Source organism: Salvia splendens, chromosome 7, assembly GCF_004379255.2.
Source record: "Salvia splendens isolate huo1 chromosome 7, SspV2, whole genome shotgun sequence".
Classification (NCBI taxonomy): domain Eukaryota; kingdom Viridiplantae; phylum Streptophyta; class Magnoliopsida; order Lamiales; family Lamiaceae; genus Salvia; species Salvia splendens.
Window position 1 is genome coordinate 10,587,945 of NC_056038.1, and position 24,865 is coordinate 10,612,809.

A 24,865-nucleotide genomic window follows, 5' to 3' on the forward strand; every position below is an offset into this window, starting at 1 on the left:
AAAAATGTGACATCTTGCAACTACACGCTAGTAGTGGAAATCGATCCTTGCCATTCTTGCAACTCTGCCCTTTCGGAATCAATTGTGGTTCCATGTAGGTACAAAGGGTGACATCTATTATGGAACAAAGTGAACATATTTGAGTTCGGGTTCAGATCAGACGATCTACGGTTGCTACCAAGAATTATCTTGTGCATAAGTCGCAAATCATCTTCGATTATTTAGAGAACTATTTAATCCTAATTAATTTTAAATCGCTGGATTCATGATTTAAGATTTATATTTTATTTTCATTAATTAACTGCGTTTATTATATGCTCTGTGATATTGAGCATGAATGAATTAATCACATCACCTAAACAGATTTCGCTCTCTAAATTTATTTTATTTGCTAGTTTTCTATTGCAAACCATGTCAGTCACTCAAACTGCTCTAGAGCAATAATTCAGTTTTTGGAAATATGAGAATAGATTGATCAAAATTTAAATATAAATATAAATATTATAATCAGTATATTTTAATTTATTTGGCATTTTGACTAATTTTAATTTTAAATTAACTGATATTAATAAATATCGTCGACGAAAAAAATGAAATTTAAACGTAAAAAAATTAGAAAAGCTTTTCAGCTGATCAGAAGAAAGCTATGGAGTAGAAGTAGTAATTTGCAAAAGGAATGGAGGATTTTGTGAAGAAGGTGTCCATATCAGAACCAGAGACCGCCACCAAACCCATAAATATGGAGACTCAAGCTGAAGAGAAACAGGAAAAAGGCTCAAAAATCAACACCACCAATGAAGCAATTCTAGGGTTGCTCCGCAGATTCCTCTCTGTTCAGCAGCGCCGCGCCCTCGCTTATGCCCGCCTCAAACGGTATTCTTCCTCTCTCCCCAATTTCTCCTCGATTGCACGCAGTTTGTGTCCTCGCAAATGGTATACTATACATCTCTGGGGCTGGATGAGTCGTTATGTGTCTCAGAAAAAATTGAGCTCGTATTCTTTCCAATTTCTGGTTCTGTATTGTTATAGAGTCCGGAACTTTCCTGATTATAGTGTGGATCAGCAATGAATATGCTTTGGTTTGCTCCGGTTGTTTATGGCATTTCGATTTCGCCTCAATTTCTTTCTTTTGTACGCAGGGGTTTTGAAGATTATAGGGCCTCAGGAGGTGAATTAGCTTTTCAGCAGCTTTGCAGTGAGATTACTCTCGAGTTTAATGATTATTCAAAGCAGGTTAGTCTATCTGAATCATGACACTATTGAAAGTGATCATGATTCTTAGGTTAATACTGGGAATAATAATTTCAGGCAATGGTGGAAGACAATCTAGATGTCCTTGATTCAGTTTTAAAACAAATATAATAAGTAGTTCAGGACCATGGTGCATTAGGTGGTGTATGAATGTTTTCGGTGCTTTTGATTATCTTGGTTTCTTCAATTGCCTGCTGCATTTTCTTTTGTGAAACGTGTGTTGTGATGAAGGTGCTTGAAATGGAATCGATATTCGCAAGTCCTGCTTATTGCCGAGAGGATCTGGCTGGCTTGCTGAGATCAGTTCAAGTCAAAGAAAAGGAGAAATTGAATTTAGTATGCCATCCTCTTTTCAATTGCCTTATTATTTCTCTGGCAATCTTGGGATATTTCTGAATTACTTGCATATTTCCACAGTCTGTTATGAATTATGATGGAAACATTATTTAGGAATTCACGGTTATGAACTTCCAGGACAAGTATAATGAGATTATTCCATTCTATGGTATGTGCATGCTCATAAATATCTAGGTTTTCTATGGAATTTATAAGAGGTATACATCCTTTTTAGTTGGATATTTCATACTCGTATTTATGACACTGGTGAACTCGTGCAGGTATTGTATACTTCGTTTGTATCTTGTACCTTTTATAAGAATCACTGGAAAGTTCATTTATTTTAGTCCAAATTCCAATGTTATTTCAACTATGAAGAAAATTGTTGTAACTATTAGTGACCAGATTTGTCTTTAGGTGCATTATAACAGCACTGAGTGCCTTTAGCAAAAATAACGATAATCATTTTAAATTTTTTGGAGGGGGTGGGGAGATATTTGATAAAAATGGTGATCATTAACTTCATTATTTTAGACCATGTCATGGGAGTGCCATCTACCCATCCCAGGCCTTGCCTAGGTCTAACTCCCAGTATGGCGCCCATGCACCTTTTAGAACAGTTGGGAAGCATAATGAGCAGTTCCATTTTGCAGCAAGAGACAGATTGGATATTTTCTTGAAAGTGTCTGACAAATTTATTTATGCTAGAAATGAGATCATTGACTGCGTGGTGGAAATAATTCCGAAAAGAAAAGTTTTTACACCTAATAGATACTAGAACTCGTAAGCTAAAAAAAAAGCTTGTATCACTAGATGCATTGTGTTCTTTCATCTTTCAATTACTTTCTAGAACCCTCAATTTTTTTTATGCATCCTTTTAAGAAATTAAATGTTAAAATTATTGGTAAATAGAAGTGCTTGAAATGAAAAATGTTTGACCGGGAATTTTGGTTGACATTACTATCTGCACAGCATGCAAAAGAATGCACCTCTTAGCCTTAAATTGATATGATAGAAGAAAAGAAAAATAGAATCTTAATTAACAAAGGTTGTAGCTTTGTTTTGTTCCATGTTTCTGTAGTTCTTCATACTTTTGTTAGTATTTATTTGCTCAAAAGTCTATTGTGGTTGAGTATCCCTTGATGGTATATCTATGTAGACCATATCTTATACTTGTTCTGTTTCATTTTTTGTCCTCCTTTTCTCTCAGACAGCTACAATTCAAGTGCTGAAGAAGGCTGGTCGGCCCTCAGAACGCTTGGTAAGCCATGAGAATTGCAGATTTACTCAGTCGACAGGACACGAATGCATGCACATCCAGCAAATAACTGAGGAATCTGGAACCGAAGAAGCTGAGGCTGATTCTGAATACGATAATGCCCTCAAGGAAGCTGTTCAAGGCATGCAAGACGCAGTCACTTCTATAAACGAATACTTGGAAGAGGTCAGGTATGAGATTGCAGCACTTGAAGACGAATAACACTCTTTCTTTTGATGGTGTAAGTGTAGTCACGCAGAATTCTTTTCCTGGGGACTTCGATAGTTGAAAGCTGCCTTAATGATCCTAATCCATCAGTGATCATCTCAGTTTAATTATTTAAATTATTGGTAGAAGGTTAGAACTTGGAAGAATATTGAATATACACAATTCGATGCATGCAGATGGGAGTATAACTATTAGATGATTTTGGTCTTGGAATATCAACTTTTGTCTGGAATATCAATAGTGTGTAACTGTTTAAAAATGTCTATCCATCTTTATAGAAATGCATATGTGCAGTGAATAGTTGATATTAAATTCCAGAAGTCACGTACAAATATCAACCAATTCCAGATAGTCGTATGTCTTAAATCCTTTGGCATCAGTACTCTATTTCACTGCAGTTGGTTGGTTCGAGTATCTCTCAACATGGTTATAATAGTCTTCTCACGACCCCAAACTAAAAGTCGCATACAAATGAATTACTAGCATGCCTTTGTCGGTAATCAGAAGGGATCACCTAATACATTTACATACTACATTTTATAATACAGTACTAAATATTTGACAAGTGTATCCCATTTTATGGTAAAAAAGTTATTCCTACCATATTTAATCAAAGTAGTTTTGTTATTTCATGCACTTTTGCTTATTATATTTAATCAAAGAAGTTACGTAACTGTTGTTAAAAATATTTAATAAGTCAAATTTTATTTACTTCACAATATTTATATAAAAAGATTAAATTTTTATGTATGCCAAAAAATTTAAAAAATTATTTATTATTATTTATTTTCTAATTTTATTGAGATTATATAATTTTTAATATCTGTAAAAGATGTCGATTTTATATAAAAATGTAATTAACTAGAATTTGACCAAATTTCATATTTTATATAGCTATTGTCGAAATACAAAATAATATACAAAATAAAGTACTCCATAAAAATAATTGTAAAATTTTAATTAATTAAAAAAAGTTTGAAATAATTGGTTGATTCTAGTATAATGAGACCGGATTTTTAAAAATATAGTCAACTAATTATGTCAACTTTTTTAACTTAATAAAATTTTACAATTATTTTTATAGAATATATATTTATATTATTTATATTAAGATAATAGCTATATAAAACATAAAATTTGGTGAAGCTTTAGTTTATTTTATATAAGAGAGACGTTCTTTTTATATAAATCTTTTTAAAAAGTAAATCATCATAATAAAATAAAATAAAAAATAAAAAGGGAAATTTTTACATTTTTATATTTTTAGAATACGTAAACATACACTCTTTTATATAAATCTTTTTAAAAAAGTAAAATATGACCTATGAGTTAACAAAATTATTTTAATTAAATATGATAGCAAGAATGTGAAGAACATAATTTTTAAAAATAACTTTTTTAAGCATTAAATAGGATCCACTTGTCAACTATTTAATGGTGCATCTCTAATTGGTGGTTTAGCCCAAACTAAGTGCTCATATACTCCATATGCTGCCTTGGTGGTTTAGCATGCCTTTGTTTGTTCTATTATTTATTAGTTTTTTTTATGAATTATAAATAATAATAAATGACTAACCATATGATAAATAATTTTTTTTTCAAAAATTATGGAAAATTAAGTTTACAAATAGGTCAAAATCGAAAAAATACCTCAAATATAATTATAACTAATGGGGAGTGATCAATTGCTAACTCATTATTTAATTGCTAACTACAGCTAATTTAAGACCATAGGATTTTAGAAATCTTGTGGTCTACAATTTGCCATGTATAATTTCATTTTTTATTTTTTAATATTAAAAAGATAATAGCAACTATCAAATTTAGGGTCTAGAAACACAATGTCAATACCGTGTATGAAATACATCAACACAAAGACATAACAATGTCAATACAATTTCATATTGACATTATACAAGCATTGTATCGACATATTATGTGCCGTGTATTGATATAAAGCTGTTAACGAAATTTATGAAAATTTTCAAATTTTTTTTCAAATTTTGATATCGGAACATATGCAAGTGAGATCTCGTTAAAATCCTTATGAAATTATCTTTAATTTGATATACGATGTGCGAAAAAATAATTTAAATCGAAAAAGTTATATGCATTTTAAAGTTATGAAATATTTTTCAAAAGTTAATTACAACTAATTTGTTGTAAATTGACCTTAATACCCTTATCGACGTTTTTTTATCGTATTGACATTCCGGGACTGATGATCTAGGCTCTTAATTTGAATATCTAATGACTATTATTTAATTGTAGTGAGCAATTACGTATTGAGTTAGTAATATAACACTCTCCAATAAGTAATTGAATAAATATTTTAAATGTAAATATTTTTCTTTAGAATGCGCAAACGTTGACATTTACTTTATTTATTCCTTTTCAATTATTCACATCTTATAGTAAGTAGTAGTATTTTTTTTATTATAAAATTTGTCCGCGTATCGCTCTCGAATGACACGACAGTGGATTCCGAAAGATCCAGTGTGAATTTGTGAATTAAATTTAAACTTTTGCATGATATTGTTTGGGCCACACATAATTTGTTTCCTATTCCTTTTGTTTTTTAATACTCCACTAATACTTTAGGGACACAGAAACAAACACAAATCAATTTGTTATCGCATGGCTGTCAAGATTGATGGTAATAGAGAAAAATCACCCATTGGTTTAAACTTTAAAGCAAGAAAAGGCTTATCACTCTTTGAAAGGCCACACCCTACATCTCACCAATATGGCCACAGCCATATATTATTAACAGCCACTAAACCTCTTTTCTAGGAGTAATAGTACTTATTAGAGAAAGAAATTGGGTTATGTAAACTTCTCTTAATATTTGAAATATGGAACATAAATTTCACTAAAATAAGTCATGTTCGACGGAATTGATCTAAAAAAAAGGTTGATGGCAGCCCCAAATTGAATCATTATAGTAGCATTAAACTAGAAAAGGAAGCAAACCTCGTTTTCTCAGAGGCCACTTGAGTTTTCAGTGGATCTCACAGCAATTGTTCTCATTTGTAATCATGGAAAGATTATGTGTCACTGTCAACTTGTCTTTTCAGAAGCTCTCATTTCCGAGATTATAAAGATTTTGTGACGATGTATGAATATCAATTAGTGTATGATGATTCTTTAATTGCAATGAAATAAAGAGTTGGTTTATCTTTTAATTATAGTGAAAATCTATAGTATATACATTTTTAATTATAATAGTAACTGAAATAATGAACATACTAGTACATCTATTAGTATAATATCCCTTCTCAACATAATTTTCTTCTATTTCGTGAATTCAAATTCCTTTTTGCACTTTATAACCTTAAATCTTTTGCATTCCACCACTTTGAGAACCTCGTTTTTATCGCCTAACATGTCTTTGTATTCTTTGAACTTGGGTGTTTATCTATTTAAATACAAGGGGCCATTGTTAATTTTTCTAAAGTTTATATTTTATTATTATTACTATAACGAAAATAATAATAGTACGAGAGGAAAATGTGCCATATCCTGACTCTTGCAGCAACAATCTCAAATGAATATCAATCACAAGGAAATGGAACAACAGAAAAAGGTCATTGATTAAAAAAAAGTAAAAGAACCTTTTTCATATATTACATATAACAGGAAAAATCTACATTCTCTTGAGGATGACTAAATTCCTCTAGATTTTTTCTTGGGAGGGCAATGAATCATCCCAATTCAACCAATATGTACACAAAAATCACCACCTCTGCCCATGGCAATTTCAACTAATGGAGGATAGGCAAAAGCTTTTATCTAGATTTCAAACTCGATTTCTTCTAACCACCATCTTTCAATTGAGGAAGCTACCCCAAGAAGCTACATTAGTATACAACGGATGTATGCACAACGAAGCAGAAAATCTTCTCGGTGTTGCAGGGCAATCATACCTCCAAGTCCGAAGGTGTTGATCTAGGAAGTTCATGCGCCCTTGCACCTTGAATCTTCGAAGCCACCTCAGCCATAACGAGCTTCGTCAGAAGCAGTCCAGCTATGAGAGCTGCACCCATAAGCATTGTGAAAACTGCACTCCAGCTACTAGTTGATATGTATCCTGTTAGCAATGGCCCAACAGCAGCACCTATTGATCCTGTTCCATCAATTATAGCAGTAACCGTGGCTAGAGCCCGTGCGTTTCCCTTCAACGAACTGTGTGTTCCCAGATCAGCAGATACTGCAGTTGTTATGAGAGCGTATGGCCCGTTCACAAACATTCCGGTGATCAGCATGAGTATGATGTTTAGAGTCATGGACACGTGCCCGTAGCTTCTGTAAAAGAAGAGAGCCGGTATGGCACAGTACATGAAACTTGCTGCTGTTATGGCCCTTGCATCTAAACGGTCAGAAATGTGGCCAGCCAGGATCCCTCCAATCACACCTCCAACGTCGAACAATGTAGACAAGTTACCGGACTCCTCATTTGATAAGTACCTCCCTTCAATGGCTGCAACATTCAGAATGAAGGCATTTAGCTTTTAGTAACATTGGAAGTAATAGCACAAAATATTACATTCCAAATAATGCAAAAATGAAGTTCATGTACCTGTATGGCTAATGTAAAACGGGAGCCAGTAGAGGAACGTGTAGGCCACCAATTTCGAAAAGAAAAGGCAAAGGGAAAAAGAAGCAACCCCAGGAATTCTCCATGCTTCCAGAAATCCCACAGCATTTCTATGATCTGAGTTCATGCTCAACAAAGGTACTGCTAATTCATCCCCTTCTTTCCTAGGAGATGACACTTCTTCATCATCATCAATATTAGCTCCAACAGAATCGGGGCTAACCGGTAAGAAAAAGAACAGCACCAACCCTATAAACACAATACCAAACCCAGGAACAACCATGGACCACCCCCACCCATACCTCAACAACATTGAAGCAACTACACAGCCTGTAATGTTACCAAGAGAAGTATGAGAATTCCAGATACCCATTATAAGTCCCCTCTTCTTTTTCCCAAACCAATTTCCAACAACTGCAACCACTGAAGGCCATCCAGTTGATTGGAATAGTCCAGTAAGCATCTGGACAATCAAATAGTAATAGAAAGTGTGTATATTTGCCCAGTAACCAACTCCATAAAGGGCAGTAAACAATCCAGTTCCAACCATACCTATGGTTAGAAATATCCTAAGATCCATTCTATCACCCACATGTCCAGAAAAGAACATCCCTATAGCATATACAAAGAGAAAAGCCACATCAAGCTCCCCAAGCAATGCAGTTCCATCAGAACCACTGAAGGGCGCCCAACCAGCTCCGAGAGCCGAATTTCTAGTTCCTTGTAGCGGCACCCGTCTCCAAAAGAAGATAGATTGCAAGTCTACATCAGGAGATTGTGGATCAAGAGCACTTTTCACCACACTGGTAGTTTTCCTTGTAGCGTGGTAGGCCAAGTATGCAAAGAATGTTATAATAAGGACAATGGCTTGATGAGTTTTGTACGAGATGGCCGATCCTTTGACATATTCAACGAATCGTAATCCTAGGGCCTTGCGGTATCTTATCTCTCCAGCAGGCTCTCCAGTTAAACCCATTACGGCTTATAAAGTCTCCACCCTTCAATGAAATAAAGAATTGGCAACCTGAATTTAAGACAAGTTCATCAATTAGATTACAGTACTATCATTCAAGATAGATTAATTCCATATAAAAACTCCAAATTGGCAATTTAGAATGCTAATAGCTAGTTTTCTAACGTCATTCAATCATCAAAAAACCATTCAGATCAAAAGATGCATATAAAATTCAAACTCTCACAATGAGTAAAGATAAGCAAACGAATGTCAACAAAATTTACCAATGGATTTCCAGAAACTTAGCTCAAAATTGAGAATAAGTAGGTTCTTGTTCGGAAATAACGACAGAAACTTAGCTCAAAATAACGTCTTAAAACACATATTAAAATCAACAGATTTCCCATCGATCCAGGAAACTGATTGGATTAACGAACAGCGCATCTGTTCCACTCCATACCACATTGATTACGGCTGGGTTTAACTCTTAAAATTCTAGAAAACTAAAAACAAGAATAAATACAAAAGAGAACATGTTTCACCTAAAATAGAAATTATTTCGAGCATCAGATAATCGAACGGCAAGCAGCCAATAAATTTGCCAAAACCAATTTTTTTGAGAATCAGCCTGAAAAAATAAATGATCTACACAGGTAGCAAGAGCAGAGAAAAAAACAACGAATTTTGAATGATTTGAATTAAGAAATTCTAGGAAATGATGTGTATTCGCACAGCTCTGTGCTCGAGTTAGGCGATCAAAAATCAATACAAATAGAGAAACTGGAAATGAAGTGAACGGATAACAGGAAATAACATTAAATAAGAAAAATCCTGAAATAAGAAAAACGATGAGACTGGTTTACCCGAGATTGTTCGAGGCAATGCTGTCACGGAGCCTTGGCGTCTCCGTGTGTGTGTGTGTATGTGTGTGAATGTATGTTTCTGTCTCCTGTTTCGTTTATGGAGGAACAAATGGTGGTGAGGTTTGTGTGAAGAGCAACTAAAACGGGAGGGGTTTATTTATTTGCAGCAGCTAATTTGGAAGTCCCGACAATACCCCTCGACACTGGTAAGCTTAAAATGACTATTATGCCACTGAGCGTGTGCTGTAGTATAGTCGTAAGTCGTAACCGACGCCACCCCTTTAATAGGGGAAGATATCCCACCGAGATTCCACTTATACTACTTGGACCAACTGACCGACTATGCTCTCCTTTTTTATTCATTGCTATGTATATGTGAATTAAATTAAATTAAATTAAATTAAATTAAATTAAATTAAATTAAATTAAATTAAATTAAATTAAACTAAACTAAACTAAACTAAACTAAACTAAACTAAACTAAACTAAATTAAATTAAATTAAATTAAATTAAATTAAATTAAATTAAATTAAATTAAATTAAATTAAATTAAATTAAATTAAATTAAATTAAATTAAATTAAATTAAATTAAATTATTAGTAGTATATTTTTTAACGTTTATGCCAAAATTGAAATTTCGTATATCAATCTATAATGCTCATGTTACAACAACATATCACCACTGAATTAAAGTTTTGACATTTCGATCACAGAGTTAGACTTATGAGTACTATTTATATGTGAAAATTAACATTTCACGTCATACCTCACGTCCATGACAATTATGCCATAATTAGGTCAAAAATTATTTATACAATTGTCGTGTCACAAATCAGCTTTTAATTATCTATTTTCATATATTTTATTATAATCAAATCAAATAATTAATTAAAATTAAGGCAATCAGAGTCTATCTCCCTGCAATGAGAGCCTATCTCAGAGCTCATCTCATTTCCACATCATCACTATTTTTATATATTTCACTTTTAATTGTTGGTGTAAATTAAAGACAACATAATATACGGCAAAAAATAAATTTTATTAAAAATAAAATAAAACATCCTACATTAAAAAAAACAAAAAAAAAACAAGATAAAGATATAGATAGATAAAATGTGAATTGATGTAAAATTGCCGTGAAGAGAAGTAAAATTGAAATTGAGATTGCAAATGGATGAATGTGTGAATTGATGGGGAATGAGGTATACATAGTGGATTAAAAATTGAATTAAATTTTTTAAAAAAAAAAAGAAAAAAGAAAAAAGAAAAAGGGATATCGGCTGGGCTGATCTATCGGCAATGGGGCGGAGCCGAAGGGGATGGGAGATAGGTCCCCTCCCCACAATGGAGGCATGTGAGCGATCGGCCCCATTGCTAGTGCTCTAAATATGCAAAATTTTTGGCAGTAGCTCTTGTTTAAATGCACGTCTCCAAACATGCCTCATAAGTTCAACTTTTATTCCTAAATAATGTACTTGAAATTAAATACTAGTATTAAATAATTAAAGTCCTAAAAGTTGTTAGGAAAATAAACACAAATAATCACGCATATAAAGAGACTAGCACATAAAATGTTTACTCAGTTCGTTATGATGTGTATCTACATCTGTGCCGATGCCAAGCTAGAGATTCACTATATAACTTTTGGTCGCACAATTTACAATGAAAGAACAACTTTATATATTGGCAAAATAGAAACCCCGGGTCACATTAGAAAACATATTGGTAAGAGATGTAACCTAAGAAAACAGTTGGGCCTTAAAATGCGAAGGATCTATATTCCAATAGTCTTCCACTTGGAGACTGATAAGGGTATTTCCCTTATCACGATGCCGGAGACGATAAACAAGATAAAAGAGAAGTATCGGGAGGCGGAATCCCGTCGACAACTCAAGCTTAAACAAAGTGTGTAAAATAAAACAGAAAGAAACGTAAATTCATATATTCATTCATTCATTCCTTGAAGAGAATAACAATAGCCCTATTTATAATACTAATACTAACTTAATGAGCAAGACAATCAAGATATGGAAAAGATATACAATCCCTAAATTATCTAACTAAATAATGCAACTAAATAATTAAATATTAAACGTATCAACTCCCCCGCGGTTAAAATCCACCTTGTCCTCAAGGTGGGAACCACAACACAATGAAGAGAGTCCAAAACAACAGCTTTGGCTAGATAACTCCCCCCGGATCAAATGCATACCAAATAATTGAACGACTTCCTTCATTATTCCCATAAAAAATCACCGAGTGAGGCTCGATGGCTGCAGTGGATGACATATCGATGTGTGATAGACCCGTCTGAGTAGGATGAATGCTCTGGTAAAATCCACGCCAACGTTCAAGATCTTCACATAGAGGCTGCCTTATATTGCAAATAAGTGAGATAAACTTGACAATACGAGGTTCCTCCTTTGATTCTTCAGGCCTCAACGCCCTTATAGGTGTTGTTCCTGTTTAAGCTGGTGGTTCATTTCTTGACTCCCTGCAGTCCATAACAACAAAATCTTTCTTCACAGTTGTGACAATTTCCTCCCCATTGGCTTCCTCTTTCACTATATCATTGTCACGTACCACATTGTCATTGTCAGTGCTACGCCTGTCTAGAAGCTCTTTCTCCATGCCATGAGCAGAAATTTCTCTTTTGGCAGCCTCCTCTCGAAGCTGTTTTATCTTCAGCTTTTGCAGGTCATCAATGGCGTTGACATCCTGTTGTCCATTTGAATCCATATTCTCCTCCATGTTTTTCTTCCCTACCTGAGTGTCTTGGAGCAGAAACCGCTGCACATAAGACTCCCAACCAGAATAGGGTGGGTGCTGGGGCACCCCCGAATGCGGCTGGTGGTAGGGTTCATGCTCATACGTGGTCGGCGGTCCGTAGCCGTTGGGTTGATAATGGCTGTTGTGGGGAGACGGCTGGTAGTATGACAACTGCGGGGGCCAGCCGGTTGGGGATGGCTGCTCATATGTCAGGAATCCGTGCGATGAGGGTTGTCCCGGCGGGTGGTAGTCCGGCCGCCCGTGCTGGTATCTGGCGGGGAAGGACCGAGGCTGCCCGAATGTCTCTGGACCAGCAAATTGTGGCCATGGAGGATGGTAATCCTGTTGCCCTAGCTGGTAATCGGCGTGAGAGTTCCACGGCTGTTTGTTAGGGTCTGGTTCGGTGTAGAGGGGCTTCCCAATAGGAGAAATCGGAGTCTGGTCCAGCGGTGAGAAGGTTGGGGGCGGTGGTTGGTCGTACAGCCGGGGTCGGTCGGGTGGATCAGGTTCGGGTTGCAACGGAGGGAGCGTCGCTGCTACCCTGCGCTCATGCTCAACCAATCAGGACTCGAGTTGGGCGAACATAGCGAGAATATGCTCCAACTTTGCAGCTATTGAATTCAATTGCAAGTCTTTGGATACTTGCGATACCTCCGGCCATGAACGAAGATTGACTTCGGCCATGAGTTCGAGGATGAAAGCACCAATTTGATAAGGGTATTTCCCTTATCACGATGCCGGAGACGATAAACAAGATAAAAGAGAAGTCCCAGGAGGTGGAATCCTGTCGACAACTCAAGCTTAAACAAAGTGCGTAAAATAAAACAGAAAGAAACGTAAATTCATATATTCATTCATTCATTCATTCCTTGAAGAGAATAACAATAGCCCTATTTATAATACTAATACTAACTTAATAAACAAGACAACCAAGATATGGGAAAGATATACAATCCATAAATTATCTAACTAAATAATGTAACTAAATAATTAAATATTAAACGTATCAGAGACTAACAACATCCAAGTACCCATATCTTCTTGATCTGCACCCCTTGTGAGAATTGGTATACTAAAAAGGCACGTTTGAGTCGAATGTTTGCTTGTATGCATTAACCCTCAAACTTCTTTTACCTGTTATGAAAAGAAGTAATTTTTGTCATGTTGTGTTTGCTTATTCATTTAAGATATGTTTTACAAGCATTGAATGTCCAAAATCAAACGGGCTAAATCCTCTGCATTGTAGACTAGGTAGTGGAACAAGTCATCACAATAGGTAACTCAATCGGCCCCTTCATAATCTAGATAGACTTTGGTTACCTATCGGTAAAGGATGCAGGGTCCGTCCGAAAGTTTCATTGCCTTGTAACTAACAACACTAGTGTGGTATAACAATGAAAGAATATAAAAATGAGATAAGTCATTCCTGTCCATTTTCTGAAAGATGAGGTCTCGGTAACTATTATTTCATAAACTTTGTATATAACATTGAACATACCACAATAATTTTGTCATGCTTTGATTTATCAAAAGGTGCGAGTTTTTTGTAATCTATGAATCCAGACATCTTGGGCAACGATGATTAATAGGGTTGGAACTGTACGGTATACCGCGCCGAAATGGCCATACTGCATACTGTACCGTACCGTACCGTGCGGTATGACCAAAAACCATACCTTTACCGTACCGCTTTTGTTCGTATACCGCAATTGCGGTATACCGAAAAGTCGTTATACCAAAATTTAGATATCGTTACTGTACCGCTTTTGTCGGTATACCGTACCGTGATTTCGGTATACCGCAATATGCGGTATACCGCGGTATACCGTGATTTCCGGTATATACCGCAATTGCGGTATACCGTGTTATTTGCGGTATATACCACAATTGCGGTATGATGCGGTATAACGCGGTATATACAAAATGCATACATTTACCGTACCTAAAACTGTCAGTACGGTATGATACCGTACCGAAAAGTACGGTATACCGAAAATTCTGTATTTTCGGTATTTTTTCGGTACGGTAAGTGTGGTATTTCGGTATATTTTTTCAGCCCTAATGATTAATGTCTAGCTATTCTAGGATTGTTATTGCGTTAAATCGTGTCCCAAGAGAGTCTGATTTGATAATTTTAGCAAGAGGTTTGTAGAAAAGATTATTATTCTATAAACCCGACCGACTGGAGTATTTCATAAAAAATAAATAATGTTCTTCAACTAGACCATTTTTGGATAAAAAGATGTTAGCCAATTAAAGATGTATAGAAGACTTAAATTAATTGATGAATATTTCAATTTTAAACACGAAAAAATAATTAAATTAAAGAGGAAGTACTCTTGGGTTTATAAGTTTGATAGTTTATTGCTCATGCATTAATCGAACTTTTGAGGGATGGGAGTTGCAAGTGTTCGTCTACAAAAAGATCTGTATGAGTATTTCTTTGATCCGTAGGAGTATGCATATGATATACTTTTATCTGATTTTTTTTGTCTAATTATGCTTTATAAATAGAAATAATTTTGTGAATTGACTTGCTACTATTTTTTGAAAGTCGTCTTATGATATTTGCGAGAATCAGAAATCTTTTATATATCCCCTATAGGAGAATTGGGCTAAAATTTTCCTTCCTATGAGCTGTGATTTTTTTTTTATCATTTCTCCTATTTATAAAATATTGATTGGTTAGATTAGGTATCAAAGGAGATATGAACTAGATGCATAGAAAATTTATTTAGGATGGAGTTTAATAATATAGATTGAAGCAATTATGAATAAAATTAGGAGTAATTTTTGTAATGATATGTTTATCTTACTTTTCTTTCTTATCTTTACGTTAATTATTCTATTCTGATCTTTTACTGTATTTTATTTCTTTTTAATCTTTTTTCAAAAGCTTGCTATCCAAACATATTTTTACGTAATTTGTCTTCTGATTAATATTTTTATTATATAGTAGTATATAAAAAATACTTTTAGATATTTATTACTACTTATAATCCTCTATATTTATATTACTATAAAATACATATCAAGCAACCTCGTTCTACAAATATGGCGTGCAAAGCATTGCAAAGAGACCATCAATGAACGATGGTTAATGTGGTATACAAGTCGGTAAATGCTTGAAAATAAATAAACATTTACATGACACTTGTCTGTGTCTATGTGGATGACTTAATTAAACCCTAAATTTCCTGACCACTAGCCACAAATCAAATGTGGCCAATTGGCTTACATCTACATTATATTATAATATTATTGTTATTATGATTTGGCCACTAATTAAAAGTTATTGGTCCCTCAGATGAAATTTGGCATTTGCTAACTTGGTTGTATAAATAAAACTATTGAAATTTGCAACAAAGTTTATAATACTATAAGCGACTCGAAGTGAAACACCAAATTTCAACAGAAGTATGAAAATTTAGAGACCATTATCTTTAATTTAATTTGAACTTTAGCATTGTATACAACGATTATAATCTTCTCTAGATTTCTCTAGATTTCTTTCATTTGATTATGATTGATCGTATTCTTTAGATTTCTCTCATTTGATTATGATTGATATTATAAACAACACTCCATTCTTCTGGAACCTAACTATTTCCCAGTAGGCAGTGTCTTTACATCTAAGTGAAAATGCAATCTAAAATTCGAATATGCATGCATATTCAAGTAATTGTGCGTGACGAGATCATTATTTTTTGAGGATGCGTAATAAGATATTTAAGCACTATGTATTGAGTTTTTCTAGTTTTATATTCGAACAGCTGGCTGCTATAAAACTCTAATTCAAACAACATTAATAATGAAGAGTTGATTAAATATTTCGATTCCTTTTTAGGTGGGCATCCGCCAATACTGATTCCGGTGACATCATAGATTCCGAAATCCACTTAGTTTTAGTAATATTATGTTCCACTTTTTTTTCATTTATTTAATAAAGAGCGGATTAAATACTTTGTCATAAATGTATCAACTTGCTCCCTTGCATTTCTAGTCGGATAAACCAATTGTATTTGATACTTTGATTTAAAATGAACACATTTAGTTACATAGAGCATCCGCAGCGGTGCTCGCTGGGACGGACGGCGTCCATGCCGCTGGCGTGGCACCGCTGTTGCACTTCCGCCGCTGGCACGGCACTGCTCGATGCATCAAGCACGTCCGTGCCACTGAGCAGACTACGTGTCGCGTTTCCATTGGCCAACAGATCATCCGTTGGAAATTTATTTTTTAAAAAAAAAATAAAAAATAATACCAAAAATTTAAAAATATATTTTTTAGATTCCCAAAAATATGGCCGTTTTATTACCGCTTTTCTGTTTTTTTTTATTCTCAAAATCATCTATAAATACACACATTCATCATTCATTTTTCACATCAAATCATCTCTCATTCATCTCTCATTCATATTTTTTCATACAACTCATCTACATCTTCCTCTCTCACTCAAACCCTCTCAAATGGATTTCATCGATATCATGGCAGAAGCGGAGCGCGAAGAACAAGAATACTATGAACAATCTTGTGCCGCCTATGAAGCCTATGTCGCCGCCACTACCCCCGCCCCTCCTCCTCGACCAACTAGATCAATTCGCCGCTACATCCCTTGTGACAGGGAGGGAGCCAACGAAAGGCTCATTGCCGACTATTTTTCCGACCAGCAGCGGTTTCCCGAAGATTACTTTCGGCGCCGTTTTCGCATGTCAAAACGGTTGTTTATGCGTATTGTCAACACATTGTCCGCCCGTGTTGAATACTTTCAATCAAGTAGAGATGCAACCGGTCGACAAAGTCTCTCGGCGTTGCAGAAGTGTACTTGTGCCATCCGACAACTTGCTACTGGGCAAACAGCTGACCTCTTCGTTCTACTTTCGGTGAGGAATTCCTTCGGGCACCCACCACCGATGATTGTCAACAGTTGCTTCGTCTTCACGAAACAGTCCACGGTTTTCCCAGTATGCTTGGCAGCATTGACTGCATGCATTGGAAGTGGAAGAATTGTCCGACTACTTGGAGGGGGAAACACTTAAGCAGCCACAAAGGCGGCGGCCCAACACTTATCCTTGAAGCGGTCGTCGACTACCGCCTATGGATTTGACATGCATATTTCGGTATTGCCGGATCCAACAACGACTTGAACGTGCTCTATTCTTCACCTCTCTTCTATGATGTTTTGAATGGTGTAGCACCGGCGATCGACTTCACCATCATCGGAAATACATACCACATGGGTTACTATCTAGCCGATGGTATCTACCCAAGGTGGTCGACTTTCGTGAAGACGCTCAGCAATCCGCAAGACCCGAGACGAGTTCTTTTTGCGCAGCGGAAAGACGTCGAAAGAGTTTTTGGGGTCCTTCAAGGCCGATTCAACATTGTAAAGGCCCCGTCTCGGCTGTGGTACGTTAAGAAGATCGTCGACATCATGTACAAGTGTATTATCTTGCACAACATGATTATAGCTGACGAAGGACCGAAGGCGGCTAACTTTTACGACGAGGATGAAGCCGGAAGCTCAACCGCGAGGTCTCCCCCACGCCGAGGTGTGCATACGATGGTGGGCGAGAAGATCGAAATAAGAAACACAATACGCGATACCCGAACCCACACTGAGCTACAAGAAGACCTAATCAATCACATTTGGGTGAAATTCGGCCACGAGTAGTGGATTTTTTTAATTTTATGAATTTATTTATGTAATTTTTAATTTTTAGGATTTTAATTATGTAATTTTTTATTTTTAGGATTTTAATTATGTAATTTTTAATTTTTTTTGTAATTTGTAATAGTATTCCGAGTATTTTTAATGCATTTTATTATTGTGAAAATGTTTTTATTTAAATTGAATAATAGAATGGTAGGACCCTTGAACATGTCCTTGCGAAAAAGCATGGATGTGGTGTTGTGCTCTTACTTAAAAGCAGAGAGTAAAAAAGTAGTAAAAGTGGATTCGGGTCCACATCCGTACTCTTTGACAAGATGATCTTAGTTTAATGCGAAAATTGATTAATAGCAGTATTTAGAAGTAAGAAAACATGGTTAAATTGAAAAAGTAGGGCGCCTTAATTGACACCTTTTAACCATCCAAGAAGCGTAGAGGGACAAAAATGTAAATACAAAGTGCGAAAATTGAATAAAGAAAGCCCCACTATGAGGAGGGATGAGGGCTGTTTGGTAATATAGCAATATAATGTGAGGGGATATTCGCATAATTCCTTTTGTGACGGTGTGTATATTCTCCGCCTCCATTGTCGTTATTATTTTATCGTCGCCGGGATGGGACCCACAAAATCCTACGTGGGATCTCGTCGTGGAATTTCACTTGGCCGGCGTTTACATGGACCCGGTTCTTGGCTCTCCCGCCAATGCTTGTCCGCATCAAAACGCCTAATACTCCCTCCGTCCCGGGCTACTCGCTCCTTTCCTTTTCGGCACGGAGATTAAGGAATGAGTGTATAGGAAAGTCAAAAATGACGGCTGTAGGTGAAAATTTTTACTAAAAATGGAAAGAGTGCAAGTAACTTGGGACGCCCAAAAAGGAAATAAGTGCGAATAGCTTGGGACGGAGGGAGTACTTTTTAATCATTTTAAAATTACATTTAATGAATCGGATGAAAATGATTGTGTAGGAAAATGGTTTCTTCTAGTTTTATTTATGGCCTTCGTTAAATGTTTCCACTTTTCTCTCTTTTTGTTATACATAGCAATATCTATTTCAGTTTTGTTTATGGTCACGATTTATATACAGTGTCCACCATTAATATTACTTTTATTGGTTGATGGAGAGACATTCGGTTCAAATACCATTATACCAATATATCATACCCACCATCAAATCTCATTTCGTCAGAAATTTTATATTGCAACATTAAGAATAAAATATATTTAGAAATGAAATTTCCATCATAATGAAGCATATGCGAAAAACTATTGCCGAAAGGCTATTCGATGATTACTTTACTGAGAATCGGCGATAGGAGGAATACGTCTTCTATCGCCATTTTCTTATGAGCTAGAATCTATTCTTGCACATAGCAAGTACATTGATGGCTCGGGAAGAATACTTCTAGCTTTTAACAAATTGTAATTTTAGGATTTTATATGAATTTTCAATTTTAAATAAATTACAGTATAAAATAAATGGTAAAAGATAAATATAAGGGATCTTAAATAGTATAGTAGTAGTTAAGAAAATGAAGGGTAGGTTATAAATATTGTTTTCAAGCAAGGAATATGTTAAAATAAAATTTTGAGATCCATGAATAGTGAAATAAACAAAGAATTTAAGTGACGTGATAACAGTTGACGTAAATATATTCAAAGTAGTTCTAATGTACATGACCAGTGCTTTAAAATATACATATATTGTGCATTATTGACATATATTTATTTTTGTAAAATTTATACTCAATCTGTCTATAAAATAATGTCACATTTCGTCTACAAATTAAATGTTAAGTATTTTTTTTTTGAAGTAAATGAACCTCATATTTTGTTAGATTGTTACATTCATATTATATTACAATATTAATATATAAAATATGACACATATAAAAGTGGATTTGCTCGATTATTTTTCTGTTATGCATATTAGCAATTCAGTCAAACTTTCGATATCTTTGAAGCATTTTAAATATTTTGAATTAACATTCATGTGGTTGCTATCAAATATGGATAGCTCTATATTTAAAGTATATTGTCAACATTTCTTAATAGTTTAGGCCTTCAGGGGTTGGATGAGACACCAATTAGCTTAGCTTAACTTATTCGCAATAGATTTGGGTGTTGATTAATTAATTATTTTAGAATATATGCTTTCTGAACGTGCTTTCGCTTAACTCGAACCAAAACACGTTAGAGCATGTTATGAATCAATTGATATTTTCAAACCGTTCCAACAAATCAGTTTATTTTTCGCAGTTGGATTAATTTTCAATTATGTACAATTTGACACGACATAAAAGCGTTAGTCATATTCGAGTGAAACTAATTGAATGGTTCTTTTAAATAGGAGTAGTATTTGAAACCTTTTATAATATTTATTTTATTTGAAAAAAGGGAATATTGGTGTATGGATAATGCGAGATTTAATCAAACCAAGAACAATCATAGTAGAATCCATCGAATCTCTAATTAGTACGTGTCTGCACGGGTACAAATGTACAATCATTTTTGCAAACCCTTTTTTGTAGAGAGAAAAATTCGTATATCAAATTATTATTATTATGGAGTATAAATAATGATGAAATTAACATTATGTAGTCACACTGAACCAACTCAGTGGGAATTAAAACAATTCGCAGAATGTTAATCGCTCAAAAAAAATCATAACAATTGAAAAAAAAAATCAAGAAACATGTAGTTTCTTCTATTATTGATAGTGTGTGACTGTTTTGTTGTAAGCAAATAAAAAATAAATAGTGAGGACAGGTAAGGATACAATGGGCCTATGGAGAAAGTAAAGGGAAGTTTCGCAAATTTGTTGCATTCAATCCAAAAGTCATTTTCATAATGGTGTTGATGAATAAATAAATAATACTATAGGTTATATTTTCTAAACTTATTCGTTTGGATATTTGACACGTGCTCTTCACATAATAATTCATTTAAAATTTAAATAAATTTATTTCAAAATTTACTAATACTATATGATAAAAGATAGACTTAGTAACTTAGCTTCAGCCCTTCATCACTCTATTTGTGTGCATGCGCCGACGATTGCAATAATGCATACTAACTTGTTCTTTTCCTATCTATCATGAGTGAAGTTTGCAAATTGCAATAATACATATGTTATATAAGTACGAAAAAATAGTCACATCATATAATTGTTCTTACAGGACATCTAACTAATTAATTCAATTAAAAGTTTTTGTTTTATAGTCATAACATTTCAAAAAATGTTCTGAATTTTCATATATTTGAAAAATGGCATGTACATGCACTTGTACTTTGGGCTCAAACTATGATGTGGAAGACACGAAATTGACGTTTATATTATGCAGAGATTTTCTGAGAATTCTCTATGAGTTGAATAACGACATTTTAAGTTTTAAAGTTGATTAAAATCTCATTTTGACGTTTATATAATGACATTCAACTCCAAGTGAAATATGGCAACTTGGACCTTGCACCTCATACAGTTTAAGCCTAAAAGATTAAGCTTCAACAAATTTTACATTTTTCGGAGAATAGTTCAAGATGATAATTTTGTAATAGCTCCAAATGTTGACTATAAACTTTTCGATTAATATATGCCTTAAATTAAAAGTCTCGACAACATTTGCAGGTTTATTATTTATATAACACAAATGGAGTACTAATTTGATAAAGTAATTTGCAATGAACATAAAATTTTACTGTAAATAATAAACGCCCGAAGAGCTATAGATAAATTAAGCTGCAACTTCACATTATCAAAGATTAAAACTCAAAAGAAAAACATAATCTTGAAAGGACTTCATTTCGAATATGAGAAAGAAGGATAGTGTGTGTTATAGGTACAGCCATCGCTAGAAAAACAATGTCAACTTACCGAGTTTTCATCATCGTACGCTCAATGCACATTTCGAATAAGAAAAGAAAAGCTATTGCACGGAAGCAGGATTTTTGTTCCAGGATAGGTAGGATGGATCACCTAGTGGCCTGCAATATCATCCAACATCAGTTTAGATGTAAAAATGGACTTTGATCAAAGTAAAAAAACCAAACAGAGAACAAGGTTGATGAATATAAACTATCCTCTGTCAAAGAAAATGGGAACTTTGGTGAGACACAGAGGTTTTATGAAATGCAATTTGAAAGACGAACGCGCCTGCTATTTCGTTGCTATACATATCTTCTCAAGTATGTAGAAAGCATGTTACATTCATGTATATGTAGTTGGAAAGATAATAGTCTAAGGAAAGATGGAATTGAGTTAAAAGATTACCTCGGTTTGATGAGATAGACAGTGATAAAAACTAAGGCGATGAGCAGACAAACTCCACCAACAATGATATAAACCATGCCAAGGAAATCATTCTTCCCACCAATCCAGGTTGTAGTAGAAATCACCAACTTCTTTTTCCCATTGAAACTATAAGTATTGTAATTGTTTTGTATCACTACTTTTATAATTTCATTAACTTCCAGATCAGTTTCTATTCTGCCATATAATTTTCTGAAATTGGGTAATGCTGCGGTTCTCATCCAAACAAGAAGATCCTCTTGCTGGTTCAGCTGTTGCACACCAAAAAATGTTCTCCAAGTCATTGAAAACATAGAAAACAGAACAAATGTTTCATGAATGAAATGCTTAAATATTCAGAGTTTCGAGCCTAGCTCCTTCATTGATATGCTTCCAAGTCCTTTATATATGACTTGACAACGGCGATTATTTATCAAATCTCCTATCTTCCTATTTTCTATGTATCAAGTAGTGAGGAATCATATAAGCATTCACCATTTTAAGAAACACGTTTTTATTGACAACCTTATCATATGCATAAAATGGGAAAAGAGTATTAAGTGTTGAGGAAATGAGCTAACTGGCTTACAGGAATGTTGTCGATAAGCTTCCCACCGCCAATCAAGCTTCGGTTTTGGAAATTTTTAGAATAGACATTATCCCCAAATTTATGGGTTCTGTCACTCTCCCATGCTATTCCTTTTTTGTTAATTGGTAGCGCAACATCATTTCTCGACAGAGTGTATGTATCGTTGAACAAACTCCACGCAATGAGGCCACAAGGGACAATAGGCTGACCTTCACTAAGCTGTGCTTCTGGTTCACAATTGGTGGTTTTGGCACTAGCCGAAGGATCCCTGTACTGTTCATCATTCCGGCTTTTCACATAACTGCACCAACATTCACAACACAATTCTAACTCAAAGAAAGTCTCCACATTCATTTCCAAGTTATAGGTTGCAAAACATGCCATTATTTGCAAACAAGAAGCATAAAGCACTACTTACTACATTGTGCAAACAAAATAGTATAGTATCTAAAAGTACCAATGAGATGAAAACTAAGCAAATGGTTTTCATTTAACCAACCGGCGATGGTTTTGATAGAACTGATCAAGCTGATAGTACACAAAAATAGGCTGCTTCATCTTCTTTGGAACCTGAGGAAATTAAATAAAAAGTGAAGGCAAACAAGAGGAAGTTAAAAAGGCACTAAGACAACATAGATAAAGCATTGTGATCACAAAGTTAGACTAACAATCAAAGTCCTAATGCAGGTTTTGTCCGTCGTTTCATCCTGGATGTATCCTATCCTCTTTGAGTATACAACATCAGGATCCGGAGAATCCGCAGGAATGCAGACCTCGTCGTACTGATCTACGAGTTCAACCACCTACACGTTTTCGTATTCACAATCCTTCATATCCATATCTTGCAAAGGAAATAGGAATCCATAGATAAAGCTCTTGCAATTTGTGTACTCCAATACATTAGAGTAAGATAAATTAGTGTAAATTTTTTAAAATATTTGTGCATTTGTTTTTCTACAAAAAAAAAACAGAGTGACTTAAATAAGGAAGACTTAGCAATGTATTGCAGCATTACATTCTCTGAAGCAGACAAGTGGGAAAGGCCAATTGGTATGAAAGTTATGCCAATCACAATGAAAGTTGCCATAACCTGAAACACAATCAACATTTATATAATCAAGCAATTTTTAATTGGAAAAGAAAAATTATATATACACACATATGGAGAGAGATACCAATGCAGGAGTTAAGATTGGTTTGCAAGCAGGAAGTTCTTGTTGGGTAAACCTAGAATCTGGAGAAAAAAAATTGCGAATGATAAATGAAGGGAAGAAAGAAATGTTATTGAAAAAAATCAAAAAAATGTAGACTGGTATGAATTTGTTTAATAGATTGATCATTTACACCATTTTTCAATATTCTGATAAAGCATCGAATTAGACGAAGATTTGGCAGTAGAAAAGTGATGGAGAATAAAGAAATGTACAAGTTGGTTTCGTCGAGCTCTTGGAAGACGATTTAGAAGCTCCATCTGAAAAGCTCATTTTTCAGATTGTTGAATTTATGAAATAATTGTGGTTAAAACAGAGATAATCCAGATAGTAAAACGGGATAATTCTTTCTCATGTTTTGCGGTTTTGGAAAGGAATTTTATCTAATTTAACTCATTAATTACGTGGAATGCGCATTAAAATTTGAATAAGAAAGTTTCAAAATTAAATCGAGTGATTGTGTGAAATTAAGTTAATCCTAGAAGCAGGCAGAGCAGAGTAAGTGGATTGCATAATAAAATAGATAGTATGATTCAACTTTTATATGCATTTTTTAATATTCACAATTTTAATTATGCACGATATTTTTCAAATTAATTTTTAATATCCAAATTGGTACTCCTAAATCCAAACAAGGATGTTCAAAGATGGAATATTCTTTCATTCATTGTCTAATTGCTAAAAAGGCGACAAAACCAAAAATCAACCAAAATTTACAAAGTTGAGTCCCCATTTCAGCAAACCCTTTACGGCACTACGAATCCAATTTTCAACAATCCTTTCCTAAATAGTAGGAGTATTATCCAAATTCATGTCTCTATCACTCTATGTTGTCAAACTAAAGAATT

General features: G+C 34.5%; 3 protein-coding genes across 5 annotated transcripts; 1 reads left to right on the top strand and 2 right to left on the bottom strand.

The window, feature by feature from the left end:
- Positions 1 to 612: 612 nt before the first annotated feature.
- LOC121742682 lies at positions 613 to 3,354 on the top strand. Of its 2 annotated transcripts, XM_042135902.1 has the most exons (4): positions 613 to 873; positions 1,140 to 1,233; positions 1,483 to 1,587; positions 2,798 to 3,354. In XM_042135902.1, exons 1-4 carry the CDS (start codon positions 677 to 679, stop codon positions 3,065 to 3,067), a joined length of 666 nt encoding a protein of 221 aa, XP_041991836.1. In that variant the 5' UTR covers positions 613 to 676; the 3' UTR covers positions 3,068 to 3,354. The 2 variants fall into 2 exon arrangements, with proteins under 2 accessions (XP_041991836.1, XP_041991837.1); XM_042135903.1 differs by lacking the exon at positions 1,483 to 1,587.
- Positions 3,355 to 6,642: 3,288 nt separating this feature from the next.
- Positions 6,643 to 9,608, bottom strand: LOC121742454 (putative glycerol-3-phosphate transporter 1). Its single transcript, XM_042135591.1, has 3 exons — positions 9,489 to 9,608; positions 7,653 to 8,694; positions 6,643 to 7,553 (listed from the first exon to the last, which is right to left on the bottom strand). Exons 2-3 carry the CDS (start codon positions 8,644 to 8,646, stop codon positions 6,994 to 6,996), a joined length of 1,554 nt encoding a protein of 517 aa, XP_041991525.1. The 5' UTR covers positions 8,647 to 8,694; positions 9,489 to 9,608; the 3' UTR covers positions 6,643 to 6,993.
- Positions 9,609 to 21,706: 12,098 nt separating this feature from the next.
- Positions 21,707 to 24,357, bottom strand: LOC121811356 (ALA-interacting subunit 1-like). Of its 2 annotated transcripts, none has more exons than XM_042212197.1 (8): positions 24,233 to 24,357; positions 23,982 to 24,040; positions 23,822 to 23,896; positions 23,475 to 23,609; positions 23,306 to 23,376; positions 22,807 to 23,107; positions 22,200 to 22,489; positions 21,707 to 21,913 (listed from the first exon to the last, which is right to left on the bottom strand). In XM_042212197.1, the coding sequence occupies exons 1-8, from the start codon at positions 24,288 to 24,290 to the stop codon at positions 21,856 to 21,858; spliced, it is 1,047 nt and encodes a 348-aa protein (XP_042068131.1). In that variant the 5' UTR covers positions 24,291 to 24,357; the 3' UTR covers positions 21,707 to 21,855. The 2 variants fall into 2 exon arrangements, with proteins under 2 accessions (XP_042068131.1, XP_042068133.1); XM_042212199.1 differs by having other exon boundaries at positions 24,151 to 24,275.
- Between the last annotated feature and the right edge of the window lie 508 nt (positions 24,358 to 24,865).